This window comes from Schistocerca gregaria, chromosome 2 (assembly GCF_023897955.1).
Source record: "Schistocerca gregaria isolate iqSchGreg1 chromosome 2, iqSchGreg1.2, whole genome shotgun sequence".
In the NCBI taxonomy this organism is placed as follows: domain Eukaryota; kingdom Metazoa; phylum Arthropoda; class Insecta; order Orthoptera; family Acrididae; genus Schistocerca; species Schistocerca gregaria.
In genome coordinates, this window is record NC_064921.1 from 434,700,010 (window position 1) to 434,719,981 (window position 19,972).

The following is a 19,972-nucleotide window of genomic DNA, read 5'->3' on the forward strand; positions in this document are numbered from 1 at the left end:
ACGCGGCGAAAACACATGGCATCTCGAAAAATAGGATGCCCTTTACAACCGTGGGAAAAGAGAGACTGACTGTTTTCATGGTTGGATTTGTTTATTGAGGTCACTACCAATAGCCGAATGAACGCGTCCAATTCATCATTTGTTATATCCTAGTGGTTCCTTATGATGGACAAACTGACGCGTGACTTCCATTATCTCACCATCAGTGAAGTTTCCACGCATCCGACGCAGAAGTTTCATCGCCCAAGCTTTGCGCTGCATACCTACTGAGACCTGGTAAGTTACATCTCAAAATATTGTGAGCAGGAGGTTTCCCTCTCCTTTCTGGATCTGTGGCTTTCCATTCTATTCCAATTTTAGCTACACAGATTTTGTGGCGAAACACATTACCATAAGTAGCTGATTCATTATCCGATTCCTTTTCGTTTGTGATATAATCGGGATCCTCATCTGCCTGTCTATGTCCGAATCTAAAAATGCCGTTGCAGCAGGAGGCCATTGACTTTCGTTGTCCTTTTTATAAAACATACTTGTATCATTTTCTGTCACCCAGGGGTGTACTGGGCATTGCCAAAATGCGTTCGCCAGTCACGCAGGGGTGTACTGAGCATTGTCAAAATGAGTTGGCCAGAATCTGGTTCATTAACTACCGTGTTTTCCGCGTTGGACAGGTTTTAGATGTACTGTGTTGATCCACCTGCACAAAATACAATAACTCAAGGTGACAACATGTGTAAATTTATTTGGTGACACGTAGGTCAGATTAACCGAGATGACAAGTGGGTAGCAATGTCCCATAGCATTACTTTGAAATAGCTGAGGAAACATCCACTACACCAGCCTCTCAACAACTAACTGAAACGTTTTTGCATTGGCGCTCCGGGCCCTCGTGACCTCCAGTGTTGACAACAACCCCTGTAACTTCCTACGTGGCCCACAAAGGGATGCGTGTCATGGAAACGGTTAATGATTTCTTAATTCACATTCCGTAACTGTTTTAATTTTTCCAGCCACGCTTAACCCAAACATTTAAGTCTTAACAGTGAATGTAACTTTTCGCAACAAATGTCGTGTCTTAAGATTCAGGACCCGTCTTACACATCTAAGTAACTTTAAAAGTATGTTGTGAATGAAAATCAAAGACAGGTAACGAAATATGTATTTTGTTTAAATATTTTGTGGAGGTCATAAAGTACCGGTTTACTCGGTGTAAACATCACGAAAAATGCTTTTGTGTTGCTAAGGTTTTGCAAGATGTTTTCCGGTTCTGTACCCTACTTATACATCAGTGCGAAGTATCTTGTTAATAAAAGTTAAAGACATTTAACGTAGGTTTTTTTTGTTGTGACCACAATTAACCCCCCACCCCTCCCTCTTGGTATTAAGAGTTATGAAAAATGCATTAATATTGCTAGGGTCAAGTCACTGTGATGGCAGCAGCTCAGTTCTCACGAACGTAAAAGAACGCCCGTCCTTTATCACTGACGCATGTAGTGGTACGTGTCTGTTCGACCTGCCATACATAAAAAACGTTTCGAAGTACCAGAGTGCTTGTTTTTGTTGGAGAGTTGCCATGTGGATATTTCTCTAATTACAATTTCAGTTACGCTGTTCATTCTCTAGAAGGCAGCAGAAACCGGTGAAGTAAAGTATGTACTGACAACGTAATTTGGTACATTAGTTACAAATGTATATTAAATCACTATAAATGCAGTGAATGGTTTATTAAGAACAGCTAGCCTCGTCTTTGTGTTAAAGCCTCTCACTGCGTCGTAGCTTCTGTTCACCAGTTCATGAATTGATGTAACGCTACAAGTGTAATAATTAAAACAGTTCAGTTCCGAAACTTTATCGTTAATACGTCTTTCGGACGCAGATGCCTGGTAAAAAGCGTTGACCACTGGAAGGGGAAATACTGATAATGTATGCGTCGTGGGAGGCCGTAATCTGTGTTAGTAAACAAAGGAATGCCTGTTTACTCCTGCCGAAAGGTGAATCTCCACTGTTTACTGCGCAGTGAAGGCGTCAAGCTGAGCGGTAAACATGATAACAAGACGAACTGTTGACTCGAAACTAATTCGCAAACCGTTAACTACCTTCTTTATTGGTTTGCCAGAGGCCCTCGTGTCACCTCCAGATGATGTCTACGGAATGGATTAAAGCGTTGTTTCCTTTCATCTGAAATTTTACGAAATATTTCTTTTACGTGATTTAACGTCCAGAAGTACAGCGACCAATGTTTTATACTCTGTTACCAATTTTATTAAAGTAAAAAAAGAGGTACTATAAGATAGCTAAATCGTTGGATCAGTTCACGCAGAAAGCTCTTGGTCACAACCAAAACTTCGTTTGAGCTAATAAGAGCAATGGTTAAAGACTGAGGACTTCCGTTCAGGAGGAGAAACGATCGAATCCCCGTGAGGGCAATCGGGTTTAAGATTTCTGTGGTTCTTCTAATTATCTCTGGCAAATGCCAGAATGGTTCGTAATATAAGCCCACAGACAATTCCTGCTCCTAGTTCTCTCTTACCAAGATTGTTCCCGTCTCCGATGACTTTCATGTAGGACCTTACTGTACCGCTTTTGTTTCAAAATCCTTTTCAGTTGTGATTCAGTTATATTCAGTGTAATTACGCAGCAGGGCTTATGCAGCAACTACTTCTACACGTGATGCTTCCTTACATTTTCCCATCTCAAATTTCAGTTTACTTTTCCGGAACTTGTTCCGCGGGTATCACTAGATCGGAGACGAAGAACCCTCGCCTCCCCAGTCAGCTTCAGTCAAGTGCAGCGTATAATAGATGAGGGTCTTATCCCTGGGTGTTTGACAGTTCCTCGAGAGGAACGCGTACTTTGTGGCGCATCACCAACGGCAAAAGATAGGGAACGGATGTGTTCACCGTTCAGATGACTAAGATTAGTAAGTATTTCCAAGATAGTTGTGGGTACAGTACCGAAGCACAAGTAGATACAGACATGTGTCAGACTTTCAGCAGGCATACAAGTTGTCATATGAAGCCTTAAACGTATGAATCTGGTGTCTATGTAAAACAAGAGCGAAGTTTCAAGTCTTCCGTCTGCTTTATATAAGCATTTCAAACTCATCATTACAGATGCTGAGTGTGCCGACATATTTCTTTACGCCTTTTCCAGTGGAATTGCTTTAGCTGCTTGTGAAGTATGCCGTTGATTGTTTCCTTAACAGCATGATACAAAATTCCACAAAGCTCACTCATTTTCAAGACAATTCCTGAAACTACTGCGCTTTCCAATACCCATAACTTCACGAGGAAGTTACTGAACTCGGATTTGGAGAAACTGAATTCAAATCCCCCTTCAAGCATACAATTTCGGTTTTCGTAAATAGCTTAGGGGTCTTTCCTTTGAAAAGGCTACGGTCGATTTCCTCCTGTCTGTCCCTATCAGCCCGTACTCCGTCTTTAACGACCTTTACGTCAACGGGATTTTGAACACCAATATTCCTTCCTTCATTAATGTGCAATTGAAAAATTATGAGCCCAGTACAAGCAAAACGTCACGTTATCGTCTGACAGCCGCATGAAAAATTTCAACACGGACATAATCTACGACATAGCTTGCAAATGTCTCGTCTACATGGCTTGTATCCTTTTCATCACCAGCCGGGCATGCACCGAATTCGAATTGCTTATCGCGGAATAATTTCATTCACATTCCTTTAGTTATTTATTTTTACGACGCAGTCACGTGAGCATTTCACGATGCCGTAATTGCTTTCGACCAACCAGTGGTCAATTTCAGACTAACGGCACATACTGTAAGCTATTTCCGCCGCTTTGTCAATAGTATACAATAAAATTACGAGAAAATTATGAGAAAGGACAAGTTTACCACCGTCAAACGTAATAGTATTGTTGACAATACAATGGAAACTGCTTACAGCAAGCGCCTTTTGTCTGAAGATTATCACAGGTCAGTCGAAATCGGTTACGGCGTAGTGAAATGCTCATGTGATCTTGTTGTAAAAAGTACATAAAATAAAAGCACATAATTATTTAATCTCCAGGGGCAGTACGTAATTTTTCCAAAATTTTATTCGTATTAATCACCGATGGAGCTACGCTATATGGTATCAACAACATCCGTAACTTATCGCGTAACGGAACTCCATTTCCGTGGAGACACATTTCCAGCATAACTTCATTCAAACGTGTGCTGTGGCGTGGAACCATCAACAGTTGGTAACTGCACATAATGTTGTTGACAGAGATTCCTTTTGTTTACAAGATAACATTTTCCTTCTCTCTTCAAAACGACGGAGGCCCCCTGCACATTCTACGCCTCAGATAAAGCCAAGACATCGCCTCTACCGAGCAATGTGGCGCAGTGGACTCGCATTCGGGAGGGCGACGATTCAATCCCGCGTCCGGCCATCATGATTTAGATTTTCCGTGATATCCCTAAAATCGATCCAGCCAAATGCTGGGATGACTCTTTTGTAAGGGCACGGCCGACTTCCTTCCTCGTCCTTCCCTAATTGGATAAGACCAATGACCTCGCTATTTGGTCTCTTTCCCCAAAACAACCCAACACAACATCGCGTCCGACGAATCGATCGCTCTGGTAGAGTTCATTGACAAAGACCTTACTCAGCTGTAATTTTGTCTGTCCTGTTGGATGACAAGTCGGTAGAGAAAAATCAAACGTAAATAGAGTCAAATACTCGGTTTACAAACTATGCTGCCTCGTTTAAGTAGCCGGCTGGTGTGACCGAGCGGTTCTTAGTAGGCGCTTTAGTCTGGAACCGCGCGACCGCTGCGGTCGCAGGTTCGAATCCTACCTCGGGCATGGATGTTTGCGATGTCCTTAGGTTAGTTAGGTTTAAGTAATTCTAAGTACTAGTGGACTGATGACCTCAGAAGTTAAGTCCCATAGTGCTCAGAGCCAATTGAACCACCGTTTGAGTAAATGCTGGAATCCTCTACAGAACTACTCGTTATGTCGTTAAGTAATCAAGAAAGTTGAAAAAATTGTGTTACAGACACTGCCGGTATAGTTGAAAATTTAAGGTGCTGTAGAATATTAGTAAGTAAATTATTGATGTGGAAAGCCACTAAATATCTCTCTGCTTTTTATAATTTAATAAAATTGCATACATATATACAATGAGATGAGGTGACAAACGTTGTGAGATCTCCACCCCCCCCCCCCCCCAAAAAAAAGAAGAAAGAAAACATGTCGGACCTCCTTTTGCTCGGCATATTGTAGCAACTAGATGTGGCATGGACTCAACAAGTCGTTGGAACTACTCTGCAAAATTATTGAGCCATGCTGCCTCCATAGCCGTCCATAATTGTGAAAGTGCTGCGCATGCAGTCTTTTTTGCACAAAATGACGTCTCGATTATGGCCCACAAATGTTCGATGGGATTCATGCCGGGCGATCTGGGTAGTCAAATTATTCTCTCTAATCGTCCAGAATGTTCATCAAAGCGATCGCAAACAATTGTGACATGGCGCATTGTCATCCATGAAAAAATCCATCGTTGTTTCGCTGCAAGTGGTCTCCAAGTAGCCGAACACAACCATTTCCAGTCAATGATCGGTTCATCGGACGAGAGGCCCCAGTCCATTCCATGTAAACACAGCCCACATCACTTGCACAGTGCCTTGTTAACAGTTTGGGTACATGGCTTCGTGGAGCCTGTGCCACACTTGAACCCTGTCATCAGCTTTTACCAACTGAAAACGGGACTCATCTCACGAGGCCACGGTTTTTCAATCGCCTTGGGTCCGATTGATATGGTCACGAGCCCAGGAGAGGCGCTGCAGGCGATGTCGCCTAATTTCGCTCCACGGCGGTTATTTCACACATTGTATCTTGTCTATTAGCACTGACAACTTTGCGCAAACACTGTTGCTCTTGGTCGTTAAGTGAAAGCCGCCGGGCAAATGCGTTGCCCATGGTGAGAGGTAATGATTGAAACCTGGTATTCTTGGCACTCTCTTTTTCGCTGTCGATCTCGGCATACTGAATTCCCAAACGATTTCCGACACTGAATGTCCCGTGCCTCCAGCTCCAAGAACAATTCCGCGTTCAAAATCTATTAATTCCCGACGCGCGACCATAATCAACGTCGGAATCCTTTTCACATGGTTCACCTGTGTAGAAATGATAGCTCGGCCAATGCACAGCCCTTTTATACCTTGTTTACGCGATACCAATGCATATCGTTCTCCCATGACTTTTGTCACCTCAGTGTAACTGCCATACTTCTAACCCCCACTTTCACTGAAAAGAGGGCATTGTTAATGCGAACATTTTGATTTGAAGCAGTCTGTAGTTTGACTTTGGGGATGCTTTTCCCATTCGTCCTGAAACCTCTTGATTATATACGAGACAACAACGGAGCATTACTCTTGCACTTACTATTAGCGCTCTTTCTAACTGGGTAGAGATTCTGTTGACAGTCGAAGTACAGAGCTAAGGGAAATAGCAAAGAATGAGAATATTAAACCTGCACACGGACTTTGTCCGTAGAAAATACAAAGTAAATAAATAACCAAAGGAACAGTGCTTGAAGGTAGGAAGTAGCAAAATACATTAAATTTAGGTGTGAACGTAAATTATTGAAGCGGACACACAATCAGAACCAATGTCAAAAAGAGAGTTATTAGGAAGGAACGATAGTATTTCGGATAATGTTTGGAGAGGGTTTTGCAGAGAAGCAGAGGTCTACTACATCGGAATATGCCCACAGGATGTTTCCAAATCACTCATCAGATTACATTTAACAGGTAAACAGTTGCAATGAGAGCACCGCTGACAGCAAACTAAACGGTATGTTCACTGGCGCTAGCCACTCCCGACCATTTGCCACCGCTCATTCACCTTCATACACTGTGCAATACTGTCTTAACTGCCTATTTTGAAACATATGTACAAATGTCGGTCTAAAATTAATGCACAAGTAGTTCAATAATGTTGAGAGGTGCTAAATGAAACTTAGTAAGTAGAAACATTTATCTTCTATTGCACAAGTGGTACATAACTTTCGTTTCCTATTATTTCAGGTAAGCTAACACGGACGATCAACGTTTTGCCGTTCTACGCCAACGATTACTGGTTATATTCCTGCACAGAAGTGAAAATATCTCAGGAACATCCATTCATAGTAAGCTGTTATCGGATCAACTCAGTAAATTAGAGAAATGTGCTTCAGAGACTTCATCATAGTGAAACCAACCATATTCAGTTATGCCAAAAACCATCACGAATTTGAACGATGTTACTCTTCGACTCGGGCAATGATGCACGATGTGTTAAGATCAAAGAAATCACACAGACAATGAGCGCTGGACCACCGTAAGGCAATACCGCACGCTGCACACACGTCGGTTAAGGAGGCTGGCCAATTGGGATGAACCGATATCCCACAAATGTGGCATCATCGTCTTGATTCTATCTCTTGAATGCGTGCTATAGAGCATTAATTTTTGCCTAACTTTAGTAAACAGTAAAGACGTTTCTATGTCAAGCAGGGTTCCACAGACAATCCCGTAAGATGGTACTCAAAAAACAAAAGAATAGATTAGTCACAGCAGTACGATGTAGGTTTTCTGCACTGCTGCCGTCACATTTTTGTATGCGACCAGTGGCTAGAAAGTGGGTTTTTTTTATACTTTGCCCACATTTCACTGTATGCATACGGCATTATTTTCTGTGTTGCGTTATTCTTTCTTGATTTACAGAAGAGTTAAAGGTTTGAAACGAAAAACTGAAAGCAGAATAAAACAGCAATGCTCAACAGTTGATATTTACGATGTTAAGAATCATAAAGGTATGACAAAAAGATTTAATTCAACAGATATGAAACATGTTTTTCTTTTTGTGATACTGCAGGTGTGTGTGTGGTATTAGATGTTTCAGATTTACAGAAGTATATGATAAATGAGAGTAGTCGTGATGAGTAGAAGCAAACTTCCTCACTTTTGTAGTCAAAAATGGGAGATATTAATTTTTTCTGATGTTCTATTCCTTGCGTTATCTGTGAAAGCTTTGCTTCAGTACAGCTATGTGAATTACTGCGGTTTCGCTATGTAATCAGTCACGCGTGGTTGCTGATGGCCTCGTTTTTCTGTAGAAAATACAGCGATCAGTCATTTAGGAATAGCAAGGCGATTCACATTGGGAACAAACAAACTCCTTGTCCCCTTCGAAGGCCCAAGGGATGTCGACCGACCGTCGTGACATCCTCTCCCTTGAGGTGTCCCGCAGACGCGGTATGAGGGGAGGCAGGGCTGTGGCTGTCGTCAACACGCCACTGTCCCGACCATTTTGCGGACTTTCCAGCCGTGGAGCCGCTGGTTCTCATTCTAGTAGCTCCAGGGTTGGCATCACGAGTGCATTCCGTACCAGTCCTCCCAGCGAGGACAAATCCTTGGCGGTACCGGGAATTGAAGGCCGGTACCCCGCATGGTTGTCATCCAAACTGGCCACTCAGCTACGAAGGCGGACACTGAGAATGTTAGGTCCGCCTTTTATGAACGTCAAGAGCCGAGGTAGAACGCTGTGATGTGGTGGAGCTCGGTCACGGAGATTAGCGATTCGAATTGTCGCGATAAAAGGAATTTAACCGCAACAGTTCATTGGCAGATGGAGGCGACGTAGCGGTGCTCGGTTCCTGATCATCTGGTGTTCTATGGTGGTAAGTGGTCTGACTGACTAAAGGCGTAAGAAGCTAGTGGTGATCAGTCCATTGACTGGGTGCAAGAGGCTCGGCAGTTTTCTCTACGCTTTTCCAGCTGTACTGGGCTTCACTGCCTGTTAATCTTTGGTCCAATATCGGGAGAAACAACAAGGTAAAGACTAACCACAGCCGTATGTACGCTTCAGCTGCGCATCGGCTGCATTTTCTACATAATGGAAATGGCAATACTAGAGCACATGCACTACGACATTAGTAATAAACCAATCCTTGATCCGTGTTGCCCTATTAGTTGGCGATTTACCTTGGAGTAGTAGTAGTAGTAGTAGTAGTAGTAGTAGTAGTTGTTGTTGTTGTTGTCTTCAGTCCTAAGACTGGTTTGATGAAGCTCTCCATGCTGCTCTATCCTGTGCAAGCTTCTTCATCTCCCAGTACCTACTGCAGCCTACATCCTTCTGAATCTGCTTAGTGTATTCATCTCTTGGTCTCCCTCTACGATTTTTACCCTCCACGTTGCCCTCCAATACTAAATTGGCGATCCCTTGATGCCTCAGATCATGTCCTACCAATCGGCCCCTTCTTCTAGTCAAGATGAGCCACAAACTTCTCTTCTCCCCAATTCTATTCAATACCTCCTAATTAGTTACGTGATCTACCCATCTAACTTCAGCATTCTTCTGTAGCACCACATTTCGAAAGCTTCTAGCCTCTTCTTGTCTAAACTATTTATCGTCCACGTTTCACTTCCATACATGGTTACACTCCATACAAATACTTTCAGAAACGACTTCCTGACATTTAAATCTATACTCTATGTTAATTTTTTCTTTTTCAGAAACGCTTTCCTTGCCATTGCCATCATCAGTTATTTTGCTCCCCAAATAGCAAAACTCCTTTACTACGTTAAGTGTATCATTTCCTAATCTAATTCCTCTTAGCATCACCCGACTTAATTCGACTACATTCCATTATCCTCGTTTTGCTTTTGTTGATGTTCATCTTATACCCTCCTTTCAAGACACTACCGTAGAGTAAGCGCCCAAAAGAAACAAAGATAATCTCTACCACAAATTTAAAAAAAAATAACGTAAGAAATGTCTAATAATTAATGGGAGTCTAGTGACTGTACCATCACTTCTAATAGTGAAAGACTTGTGGAGAAGACCAGTGGGCAGTTTTTAAAGAGACTACATAATGCACGGTCTAGCCCAAGACCTGGTGCCGGACAACTGCACCACAAGGAAGCGCTGCTTCTCTTGGTGCAATTAAGAGGAGAATTTAATCGAAGAACGGAAGCCGTAAGCACAGGAAAAGTGGTCAGCATACCGCCAAGCCTGCAACGCCATTTCCGCCAGCAATTACAATTGACGGTAATGACATGAAATCATCGTATGGCATTATTGGTCGGTTGACCCTCGTCTGAGGTAATCCGACCGCCTTGTGCAAGTCTGGCCAACGCCTACGTTCCATGCCGTCGTGCAACACACGGTCACAGATGACAGGTGGCAACACTAGCGGTGGAGAGTATGTAAAGCTTGTCAGGAGAGGGGTGGGCGCAGAGGGGGGGGTGGGGGGGGGAGGAGATTGTTCGGATTATGTAATGCGGAAACGGAGCGATATATCTGACGTCCAAAAGGGTATGATCATTGGCTTTGAGGTCAAGGGTGGAAGCATACCTGAAACCTCTAGGCACGTAAACTGATCGCGTCCAACTGTGGCTGAGTATAGCTACATGGAAAAAATGGCCAGGAAACAACCCGGGGACCCTGCGATCCAGAGGTCGCTACACTAACCCCTAGACCACGAGCTGCGGACCTTGCAAGTTATAGTGTACCTATTTACATTACCTGTCTCAAAGTGCATGTAGAAGTTTTCCTAAAAGTGCATCAATGGGTGATTCCCTGGGTGAGAGACCCTGTAAAAGCAGGTGGAGAAACATCCCCCATACAAAAATCCCAGCACGACAACTAGCCCAGAGACGCGGAACGCACATAAGACAGTATGCGAGAAAAATAAGGTAATTGAGAATACTGGAAAGTCATCTCACGAATATACTCTGTAATTTCTTGCGTCTGTTTTACAGTAAAAACATTAACATCTGGAAGCTACAGAATGAATGAGTGGTGAATCTGTGAGAAATGTACTGTCGAGGACAATCGTGTTTTTTGTGGACCAGGACAGAAAGATTGCGTGCAGTCATACCTTCTGGGAGACAGTATTAGCGAACATCTTACAGCTCGCACTGGGCGAATTACCACCAGAGAGTAATGTTATTCTTATACACTGATCAGCCAGAGCATTGTGACCTTAGACTTACTATCGATGTAATCCCTTTGGGGCGATAGCAGCGTCATGTGACAAAAAATGACTGCTAGTCATCCACACGCACGGTTCATGTATTGTCTGTGAACGTGCTGTCCGCGTGTAGAATGGGAAAGGCGCGCGATGTATCTCAGTCTGACGGGGAGCAGATTGCGATGGACAGGAGGATCGGGACGAGAGTTACGGAGACTGCACGACTTATCGTGTGTTCGAGGACTGCTGTGGTGAGTTTCTTCAACACGTGGCGACCCAAAGTGAAACCACGTCCAGATGTTAGGGTTTGTGAGGCCATCCCTCATGACAGGTGTGGGCAGTCTGGTAAAACAGGACATGCGGCGAACTGTGGCGGAACTAACTTCAGACTTTAGAAATGGGCAGGGTACAGGTTTGTCTGAACACACAGTGTACCGAACACTCCTAACGATGGACCTCCGCAACCGACGACCCATGCATGTGCCAAAATTAACACCACGACATGGGCAACTACGACAGAAATGGGCGCATGACCATCGGCACGGGGCGTTGGCGCAGTGGCAGAGCGTTGTTTGGTCTGATTAATCTCGATACTTTCTCCATCACGCCGATGGGAGGGCGCAAAACCGTTGTCTTCCAGGGGAACAGCTGCTTGACACCAGTACTGCAGGACGGAGACAAGCCTGTGGGGGCTCCATTATGCTCTGGGCAACATTCACGTGGCTATCCATGGGTCCAATGGAGCTCGGTGCAAGGCAACATGACGGCCAAGGGGTATCGTACACTGGTTGCAGACCACATACACTGCTTCATGACGATCATTTTTCACGAAGGCAGCGGCATTTTTCAAAAAGATAATGCGCCATGTCACAAGGCCATGAATGTGATGTAGCTGGTAAGGAACTCAATGGCGAGATCCAATTGATGTACCGGCTCCTCAGTTCGCCATATCTGGATCCGATGGAACACATCTGGGATGTGATCGAATATGGCGTCAGAGCCCATCGCTCCCCTCCCCAGAATTTACGGGAATTACGTGACTTGAGTGTACAGAAATGGTGCCAACTTCCAGCGACCTACCAAGGCCTTATTGCTTCCACGCCACGACGCGTTGCCGCTGTTATCCGTGCCAAAGGTGGGCATAAAGGCTGTTACGTAGATGGTCATAATGTTCTGACTGATCAGTGTACATCTGTCTGTGGTCTACTTCTTGAAACAATATTTCCAGAATGTCATTTACAAATTGATGTTGACTTGAGCCGGCCGGTGTGACCGAGCCGTTCTAGGCGCTTCATTCTGGAACCGCGCAACCACTACGGTCACAGGTTCGAATCCTGCCTCGGGCATGGATGTGTGTGATGTCCTTAGGTTAGGTACGTTTAAGTAGTTCTAAGTTCTATGGGACTGATGACCACCGATGCTACGTCCCATAGTGCTCAGAGCCATTTGAACCAATTTTTTGTTGTTGTTGACTTGACTAATGCACACATTATTACAGCGTGCGACGGACTGCTCGTTAAACCACTGCGCTTGGGCCTTACATTTCCACTGTCAGACCTTCAGCCTTCGTTAATAATCTGGGGCTCAACCTCGGTAGAAAGCTAACTTGTTCGACCTAAATAAACAAAGCACTCAAAGCCTGATAGTGCCATAAATACAATGTACATTCACCGCATTTTTCACCATCAGCCTACTAGCTTACGTAACTCCAGCTTTGACCTTAAGTACAGCTGGGTGTCCATTAAGGCAGTGAAGCTGCATTTGGTAGGAGAGGAGTTCAAATCAGGTTGCGTCAAAAACTGATTTACGTTTCTCTTAATTGCTTGAAGTGAATGATGGGATGGGTTCTTGAAAGAGCAGTGCTGATTTGCTTCCGTTGTTGGCTAATCCGAGCTAGTGCTCCACCTGTAACGAGGTCGCCGACGACGGAACTATATAGACTCGCTCTTTCTTTGTAAAATTTTTAGCAAGCTATTTTTGTGATTCCCTAGGACTGATAGTAATAACTGAAACACAGTAAGAAAAATAAGAACAAGTGCTAAGACTTCAGAGCACAGATTTTCATGTATATAGGTACGAAACGAAACTGTCATGCGGCAAACAAATTACATAAAATTTAGCAAAGGTACAGCTCATATTTTAAAGTACGGGATATCTTGATAACCCGATATAAACTGGACGTGAGTATATTCCATTGGAGGTGAATTTCCGAGTACTGGATCTTGCTATGCAAGTCTTCGACGTCGTATTTGTTTTTCTGGATGTTCCCCACAAAATCTTGTGGTGTGGTTTAGCTTTTTCTGTCCTTGAGCCCCTAACAACATACGTTAATTTAACGCAAAAACTTTTGAGTACGTAAAGTGCAACTGGTTGACTGATTCTTCTATTACTCAGATTAACAGGCCATATCCATGTCGGTGCCTTTGAGTAGCTCATTTGCATTCTTTACATCGTAAAAGCGCTTTGCACTTTAAAAAAAATTACAAGTAGTACCCAAAGCCGATCAAGTTAATAGTTTAATGTATATTTGTCAGACAGAGATAAGTGTCCTTCCCAAGAAGAGTCTGAGTTGAAGGCAAAGTTTCGCGGAACACAGTTATTGGGTTCGTGCTGAAATTTTGAGCTGTTATAAATCTGAGATACCCGCGATATGAAAATAAATCAATAACACATTTTCTCTTATTATGCCACGACTGTCTCGATGTTTGGGTATTTCCCTAGACCACGTCCAAACAAATCTGCTTCTTTAAAGTGCAACATGTAATGAAGCCGCGTTTGAGAAAACGTCCTCCATGTATAAGAAGTTACACTGGAAGATTTGTGAATACGGAACAAAGTGCGCCAGTTAGGCTGAGTGTGGGGAGGTGGGTGTGGAATCCCGTCTCGCGCAGCTCTTGTGCACTGGCGTTGCAGCACGACGTGAGGCAGTATTGTCGGTACTTTTGCGGAGCTTTACGGTCGCAGAGCGTCATTGTTGTCGGCGATAAATCTCAGAATTTATGGTTACGTTCCTGGGAAGCAATCCTTTGTACATGTCGCCTCCTTTATGACACAAGACCGTAACATCTAAAAACTATTGTTGGAGCTTCGTCAATCCTTTCTTTTCTTGAGATGTACCACTTTTCATCTCCGACGAAAACTCCGAACGAATACATGCGATGGATGTTACTCACGAGGTAGCGGATGACACGCAAGCAGATGCACGCTACTGATCATGTCTTCATTATTTATACATGTAATACTTGCTATACATAACTAGGATGTTAATCGCGCGGGAAGAATAACAGTTAAAACGCCTGTGTTAGGAAGATTTGCTTTTTAAATGTCTGTGTTCGCGCTGTAATTAATCTAATCTCGTCCTTCTGATCCCAGCAGGAACGACCACAGAAGATTGTAATATATGCCTAGATTTATTTAAAGCTACTTCTTGAAACTTTACAAGTAGGCTTTTTAGTGATGGTTTGCATCTGTCTTCAAGTGTGTGCCAGTTCAGTCTTTTCAGCATGTACGCGCCATTCTCTAGTGGATTAAACAAATCTGTGACCAGTCATGCCAGCCAGGGGAGTCATTTACTATGTGGCTATTAATTTTAGGATGGCACTCCTCTCGCAGAAGTTAAGAAGGTGAACAAAGGCGTATGCAGAAGATTTAGTTGAAGTCATGGACATAATTGATGAAATTACTCCGTCATTATTTAGTTCTAACTCAGATGACAATTTACCAGCGGAGTCTGCAAGTGAAAGAAATTCATGAACATGATCTTCCACCATTGGTGAAGACAGGAAGAAAAGTTCTATATAGACATTCAGCTAATGAGGCAGGCTACACAGGTGTAAAAACCAGTCAACAATGCACCTCCAGCCCTGTTATTGCAATAACTGACACAGATGTTTGATACTGCAGTGAAATACGTGTAACACCAGGAATCTCCGAAGATGAAAACCCTACAAAAAATGTTAATGATATTGTTTGGGGGTGGGGCTTTCAGTTGTGGGAAAAGACATGGAACATTATACTTTATACACACCAATTTTTGTGTAAAAACTTTTGTTATACTAAATCTCCAAGACTAGACATCCTTCCATTGCTTCAGATATTTTGTACTAACGATTTTTTAAAGTATGAGACGCAGCAATCTAACTTACACGTCAAACACGTCCTAGAAAATCATTCAGTCAGTGTCAATTCACCACTGAGAAAATGGACTGTTTTCACCAAAATTGAAGTTGGACGATATTTAGGAGGTGTGTATGTCACTGAATGTGAAGCCAAAGATTCCAAATTATTGGTCGAAAAATTTCCTACATCAAAACCCAATGTCACGAAATCATTTTGAATTGCTGTTATGTGAGTAGCATTTTCTCGATGACATAAAGTGCCCTCGAGGAGACAGTTTGTTACAACTTCAACCACTTATTGAGAAATTACTGAAAAATTTCAAAGTGCTGTGGTGCCAGGCAAAGAAGTTTGCATTGATGAAATATTTGTGCCGTTTCGAGGAGGAATAAGTTGTATTCAGTACGTAAAGAAGAAGCGCCATAATTTCGGAATAAAGTTATTAATTTCGAAATAAAGTTATTTAAACTCTGTCGCAAGGCTGTCTACACCTAGAATCAGAAAGAGTGCTGTTGTTATGAGCTTTATGAATAATTTACTGAAGGAAAGATTTCATGCACAGAATTTTTACACAAGTGTCCATCTAGCTCACCAACTTCTTGAACGATCAAAATATTTAGTTGGCATTCTTAGATCAAATAGAAAACTCAACCATCAAATGTTGTACAGGTGAATCTGAGGAAGCACGAACACGTAGCAAAAGAAAGTAGCATAGATGTAGCAGGGACATGGAAAGATAAGCGGGATGTGTTATGTCAAGTCTGTTCATGGCGCAGGAGAATAAGAGATCCAAATCAAAAGATACATAAAGAAAAAAAACAGCAATGATAATTGACTATGATCAGTCAAAGTCGTTTATAGATCTCTCTGACCAGATAAAGTCTACTCTGACTAAGTCGGGTTGCGAAATGGTACAGGAAACTACCAGTTGAATTGATGACAGGGTCAGCGCCGACAAACGCTGACGTCGTTTACCGATACACCAACAATAAGAACGTCTCAGTGACTGGATTCAAAGTGGAGACGACTTTGAAACTGCTGCGCACAGAAGATGCAGATGAGCTTGAGACATCTTTCATTAAAGCCATCGCATTGCCTTCAGATTTCGCACTTGAGAACGTGGGGACAGGCAGACGGTGTATATTGTGCTGTGTGCAGACGGTGTATATTGTGCTGTGTGAATGAGAGCCAAATATCAAGAAATGCAAACAAACTACACGGAAATGTATGAATTGTGACTCATTTTTTTGTGCAGAATGTATTTTCGTAAACCAAAGTGCAAATAAGTGCTACAGGTACAAAAGGGCCACTACACAAATATTATCAACTTAATTGTGGTCACAATTCCGGTTGGAGAATGTAAATAAAAACCGTGTGTAACTTATATTCTACGGTGTAAGATGTATGTAAAAGTAAATAATGAACAAATTATACAAAGAAAGTCCAAGATGACAAAGTCCATAAATTGTATGTAACTCACAGTTACAGGTGCCTATAACATTTCTTCATCTCTTGAAAACTGTAGGCCACGAACATGATTTGTGAGTTACCACGGAATTTTAAACGAAAATATGCCATTGAGTTGCATTTACTTCATGAGGCAGTCAGTGTGTAAAGCACCTTGTTATATTTAATGCACCGCAACGTTCGGCGTCAGAGGCGGAATGTTTGGGGAGCACCTGTCTGTGGCGAGTGACTGCCACGCCTGGGTGGTCTCAAGCTGGTTTCCACCAATGCGCTGTCACGCGTTTTTGAAGTTACGTGTATACAATTTGTCTAAGTAAGAGGTTAAGATAACTGACGCTCTGGTACGTACAGTTTTCATTTTCTCATCCCGTTTTAGTACTGCTGACTAATGACACTTCTTGGTATACCCTTCAGGGTCTACAGTTTTTAGTTGGTTTGGTTTTACCTCTTTTACCTATCTGACGTATGCTACTGTCACGCAGATTTTCAACCACAACAAAGTCACAGACCCTGAAGCTGAAAACTCTCCTTTTCTCGTTCCACATAGTTTACGTGAATTTGCATGGGAACGAGGGACTGATGACTCTTTAAAGTCATAAAAATCTTCTTCATATCTGGACCCAAAAATAAAAAATCACCATCCTAATTTTCACAAATCTAGAGTGAAACGGTGAAGTTAAATTTTATGCAGAAAAAGGGGCCGTTTTTCTGTGGATCTTCCATTCTTACTCAGTAAAAACATTACGTGATTTTCGAGAGTAACAACAGCTGCACATGATAGGAATATTATGTATAAAATTAGCATCCCTGTGCATATATAAGGGGGGGAGGGGGAGGGAGAGGGAGGGAGGGAGAGAGAGAGAGAGAGAGAGAGAGAGAGAGAGAGAGAGAGAGAGAGAGAGAGAGAGAGGAGAGAGAGAGGGGGGGGAGGGGGTGAAACTCTGCATCGATCGGTCAAGGACAAGAGAAGAAGGATATTAGTTAACCATTGTAAAATTTGAGATTGCAGTAGAGTATAAAAGTGGACAGTTCGTACTAAATTTGGTATGTAACTGACCATTAGGGAACTAATAAAAATAATCAACTAACACATAACATATAAATTATGACTTCTTCAGAATAAATTTTGGCGTAGTAAATTTGCCATGGTTTAGTAGCAGCACAAGATTCAAGGTTTTCCCCTATTTAGTGCTAGAGTGTTAACGAACCATTTCGATATTTGCTTACAATGGCATAGGATCGGAATTCCCAAAGGTTTCCTGCAACGGAACACTTTGAGAATCCTGGTGCTTTGATGGAACAATTTGTTTATTTTGAAGGTTAAAAGATTTTTAAAAAATTAGAAAAATTGGTTTTCTGTGATTATCTCTATTGTAAATCATAACTAGTAACGTAGAAAGCATAATAAAATTTTCACACAATAACTATTATCGTCAGAATGTCGGAAACACGCTATTTCATTAGCAGTTCTTGATGGAGCAGTTATTCACTTCTTGCGGAACACAGTCTGGGAAACCCTGATTTAGGAACACCATGGAAAAGGTCGATCAGAATGACTGTACGGAGCCATGCAACCCTTGAATACGCCCCCCTGTACAAGTGTTTCCGTGTTTCGTTGGTAAAAGGCCACAGTACGGATCCAAAGATCTTGAGTTTGATCTGCGGTCAGTTCTGGGATTTTTATCTCACTCTTCTTTCACGTCAGGCAATGTAAGTTAACGTGAAAAATGACGAGCTGCACCGTCGTTCGGTGCCCATGGTGAACTGTAAGTCGTCTGATAACTAACTGGCTGGGTAAGGTCTGAGGAAGGTGTCCGGATATAAACTGCATTACGGCCGTTCCAAGTGAAGTACTGAGGTGTTACAAAGAACTTTGAGGTGGATGAGAGCTATAACACGCAAGCACGCACGCTCAATCTCTCTCTCTCTCTCTCTCTCTCTCTCTCTCTCTCTCTCTCTCTCTCACCCACCCAATGCGCTGTGTCGAACACTCTCTTAAAAAGGCAAGAGAAAAAAAATACTATACGTAAAGACCACTGTCACCATTTAGTTACAGTCCACAACACATCACTGACCCAATGTCTTTGTTGGGCGTCGAAAAAAGAGTAGTGTGGAACACTGGACGGCAGAGCAGTGGCCGCACGCGCTGTCAGGACAAGCTCACCAGCTCGACGGCGATCATGACGATCCTGACGGACTGCAGGTGTCTGGTGGTGGTGGCGGGCCGCATCTCTACAGCAGCGACGCCAGTGGAGGGGAGCGATGCGTAGACGGCGCGTCCTGTCGGGCGACTGGCTGTTGAGGCACGGCCGCGGCCAGAGCCAGGAGCTGTGGCGGCGGCGGCGGCGGGCGGCGCGCGCATCGCTGCGAGGTGTTCCGCGAACTGGGTCAGCGCTCGCCGGCTCCTCCCGTCTGCGAGGCCGCGGGCCGCGCCAGCGCCAGCGCAGATTTTCCCGCGGATTGGTGTGCACACGGCGGGCGCTGAGTCACCTTGACCCGGCCCGCGCGCGCGCTCACGCAACGTCCGCGAAGAGCGACACCCGCGCACGTATGCCGTCTGCCTGTCGGAAGCAAATGCGAACCATGCGGCTCTGAACGCTAACGCAGCCGTACCCTACCACTACTACTGTAGAGCGGCGCCTCGTCAACGCTGCCGGCGTGTTCACAACTTGTGCTGATTTCCACTGAAGCGCCAAAGAAACTGGTATAGGCAAACATATTCAAACACAGAGACATGTAAACAGGCAGAATACGGCGCTGGGGTCGGCAACGTCTGTATAAGACAAGTGTCTGTCGTAGTTGCTAGATCGCTTACTCCTGCTACAATGACAGGTTATCAAGATTTAAGGTGGGAAACCACATTACGAGGCTGTTTGACACTGACTTTTTGGGATATGTTTTGGGGGGAAGAGTTAATTACAATTTAATCAAATTTGGACAGCGTTTCATTCATACATCGAACAGCTTTTGTGATTTTTTTAAAAACAATTTCAGCCAAAAATAACAAAGTTAACCTTTGGCGTCTGCTAAATGTTGAGAGTATAGTTCTCCAACTGCGTGCAGTGTAGCCATTCCGATTTTAATCTGAAATCAAAAAGATTTTCATTTTACATTAATAACTTATTTTCTAAGAATATGAACCTCGATGCAGGTGAAAATAATGAAAATTAAAAATATTGCTGGCTTTAAAACAATATACACTACTGACCATTAAAATTGCTACCCCAAGAAGAAATGCAGACGATAAACGGGTATTCATTGGATAAATATATTATACTAGAACTGACATTTGATTACATTTTCACGCAATTTCGGGGCATAGATCCTGAGAACTCAGTAGCCAGAGCAACCACCTCTGTTAACGGCCATGATACGCCTGGCAATTGAGTCAAACAGAGCTTGGATGGC

At 43.2% G+C, this 19,972-nt stretch overlaps 2 protein-coding genes across 2 annotated transcripts in view; one reads left to right on the plus strand and one right to left on the minus strand.

The window, feature by feature from the left end:
* The window catches only part of LOC126324953 (adenylosuccinate lyase), a 722,118-nt gene that overhangs the window by 213,753 nt on the left and 488,393 nt on the right, over positions 1-19,972 (plus strand). The window lies entirely within an intron of this gene.
* LOC126324969 (uncharacterized) overlaps positions 1-19,972 on the minus strand; it is a 96,723-nt gene that overhangs the window by 24,426 nt on the left and 52,325 nt on the right. The window contains exon 2 of the mRNA XM_049995133.1: positions 18,729-19,125. Coding sequence (XP_049851090.1) covers positions 18,729-18,926 — 198 coding nt within the window. The 5' untranslated portion in view covers positions 18,927-19,125. The remainder of the gene's footprint in view (positions 1-18,728; positions 19,126-19,972) is intronic.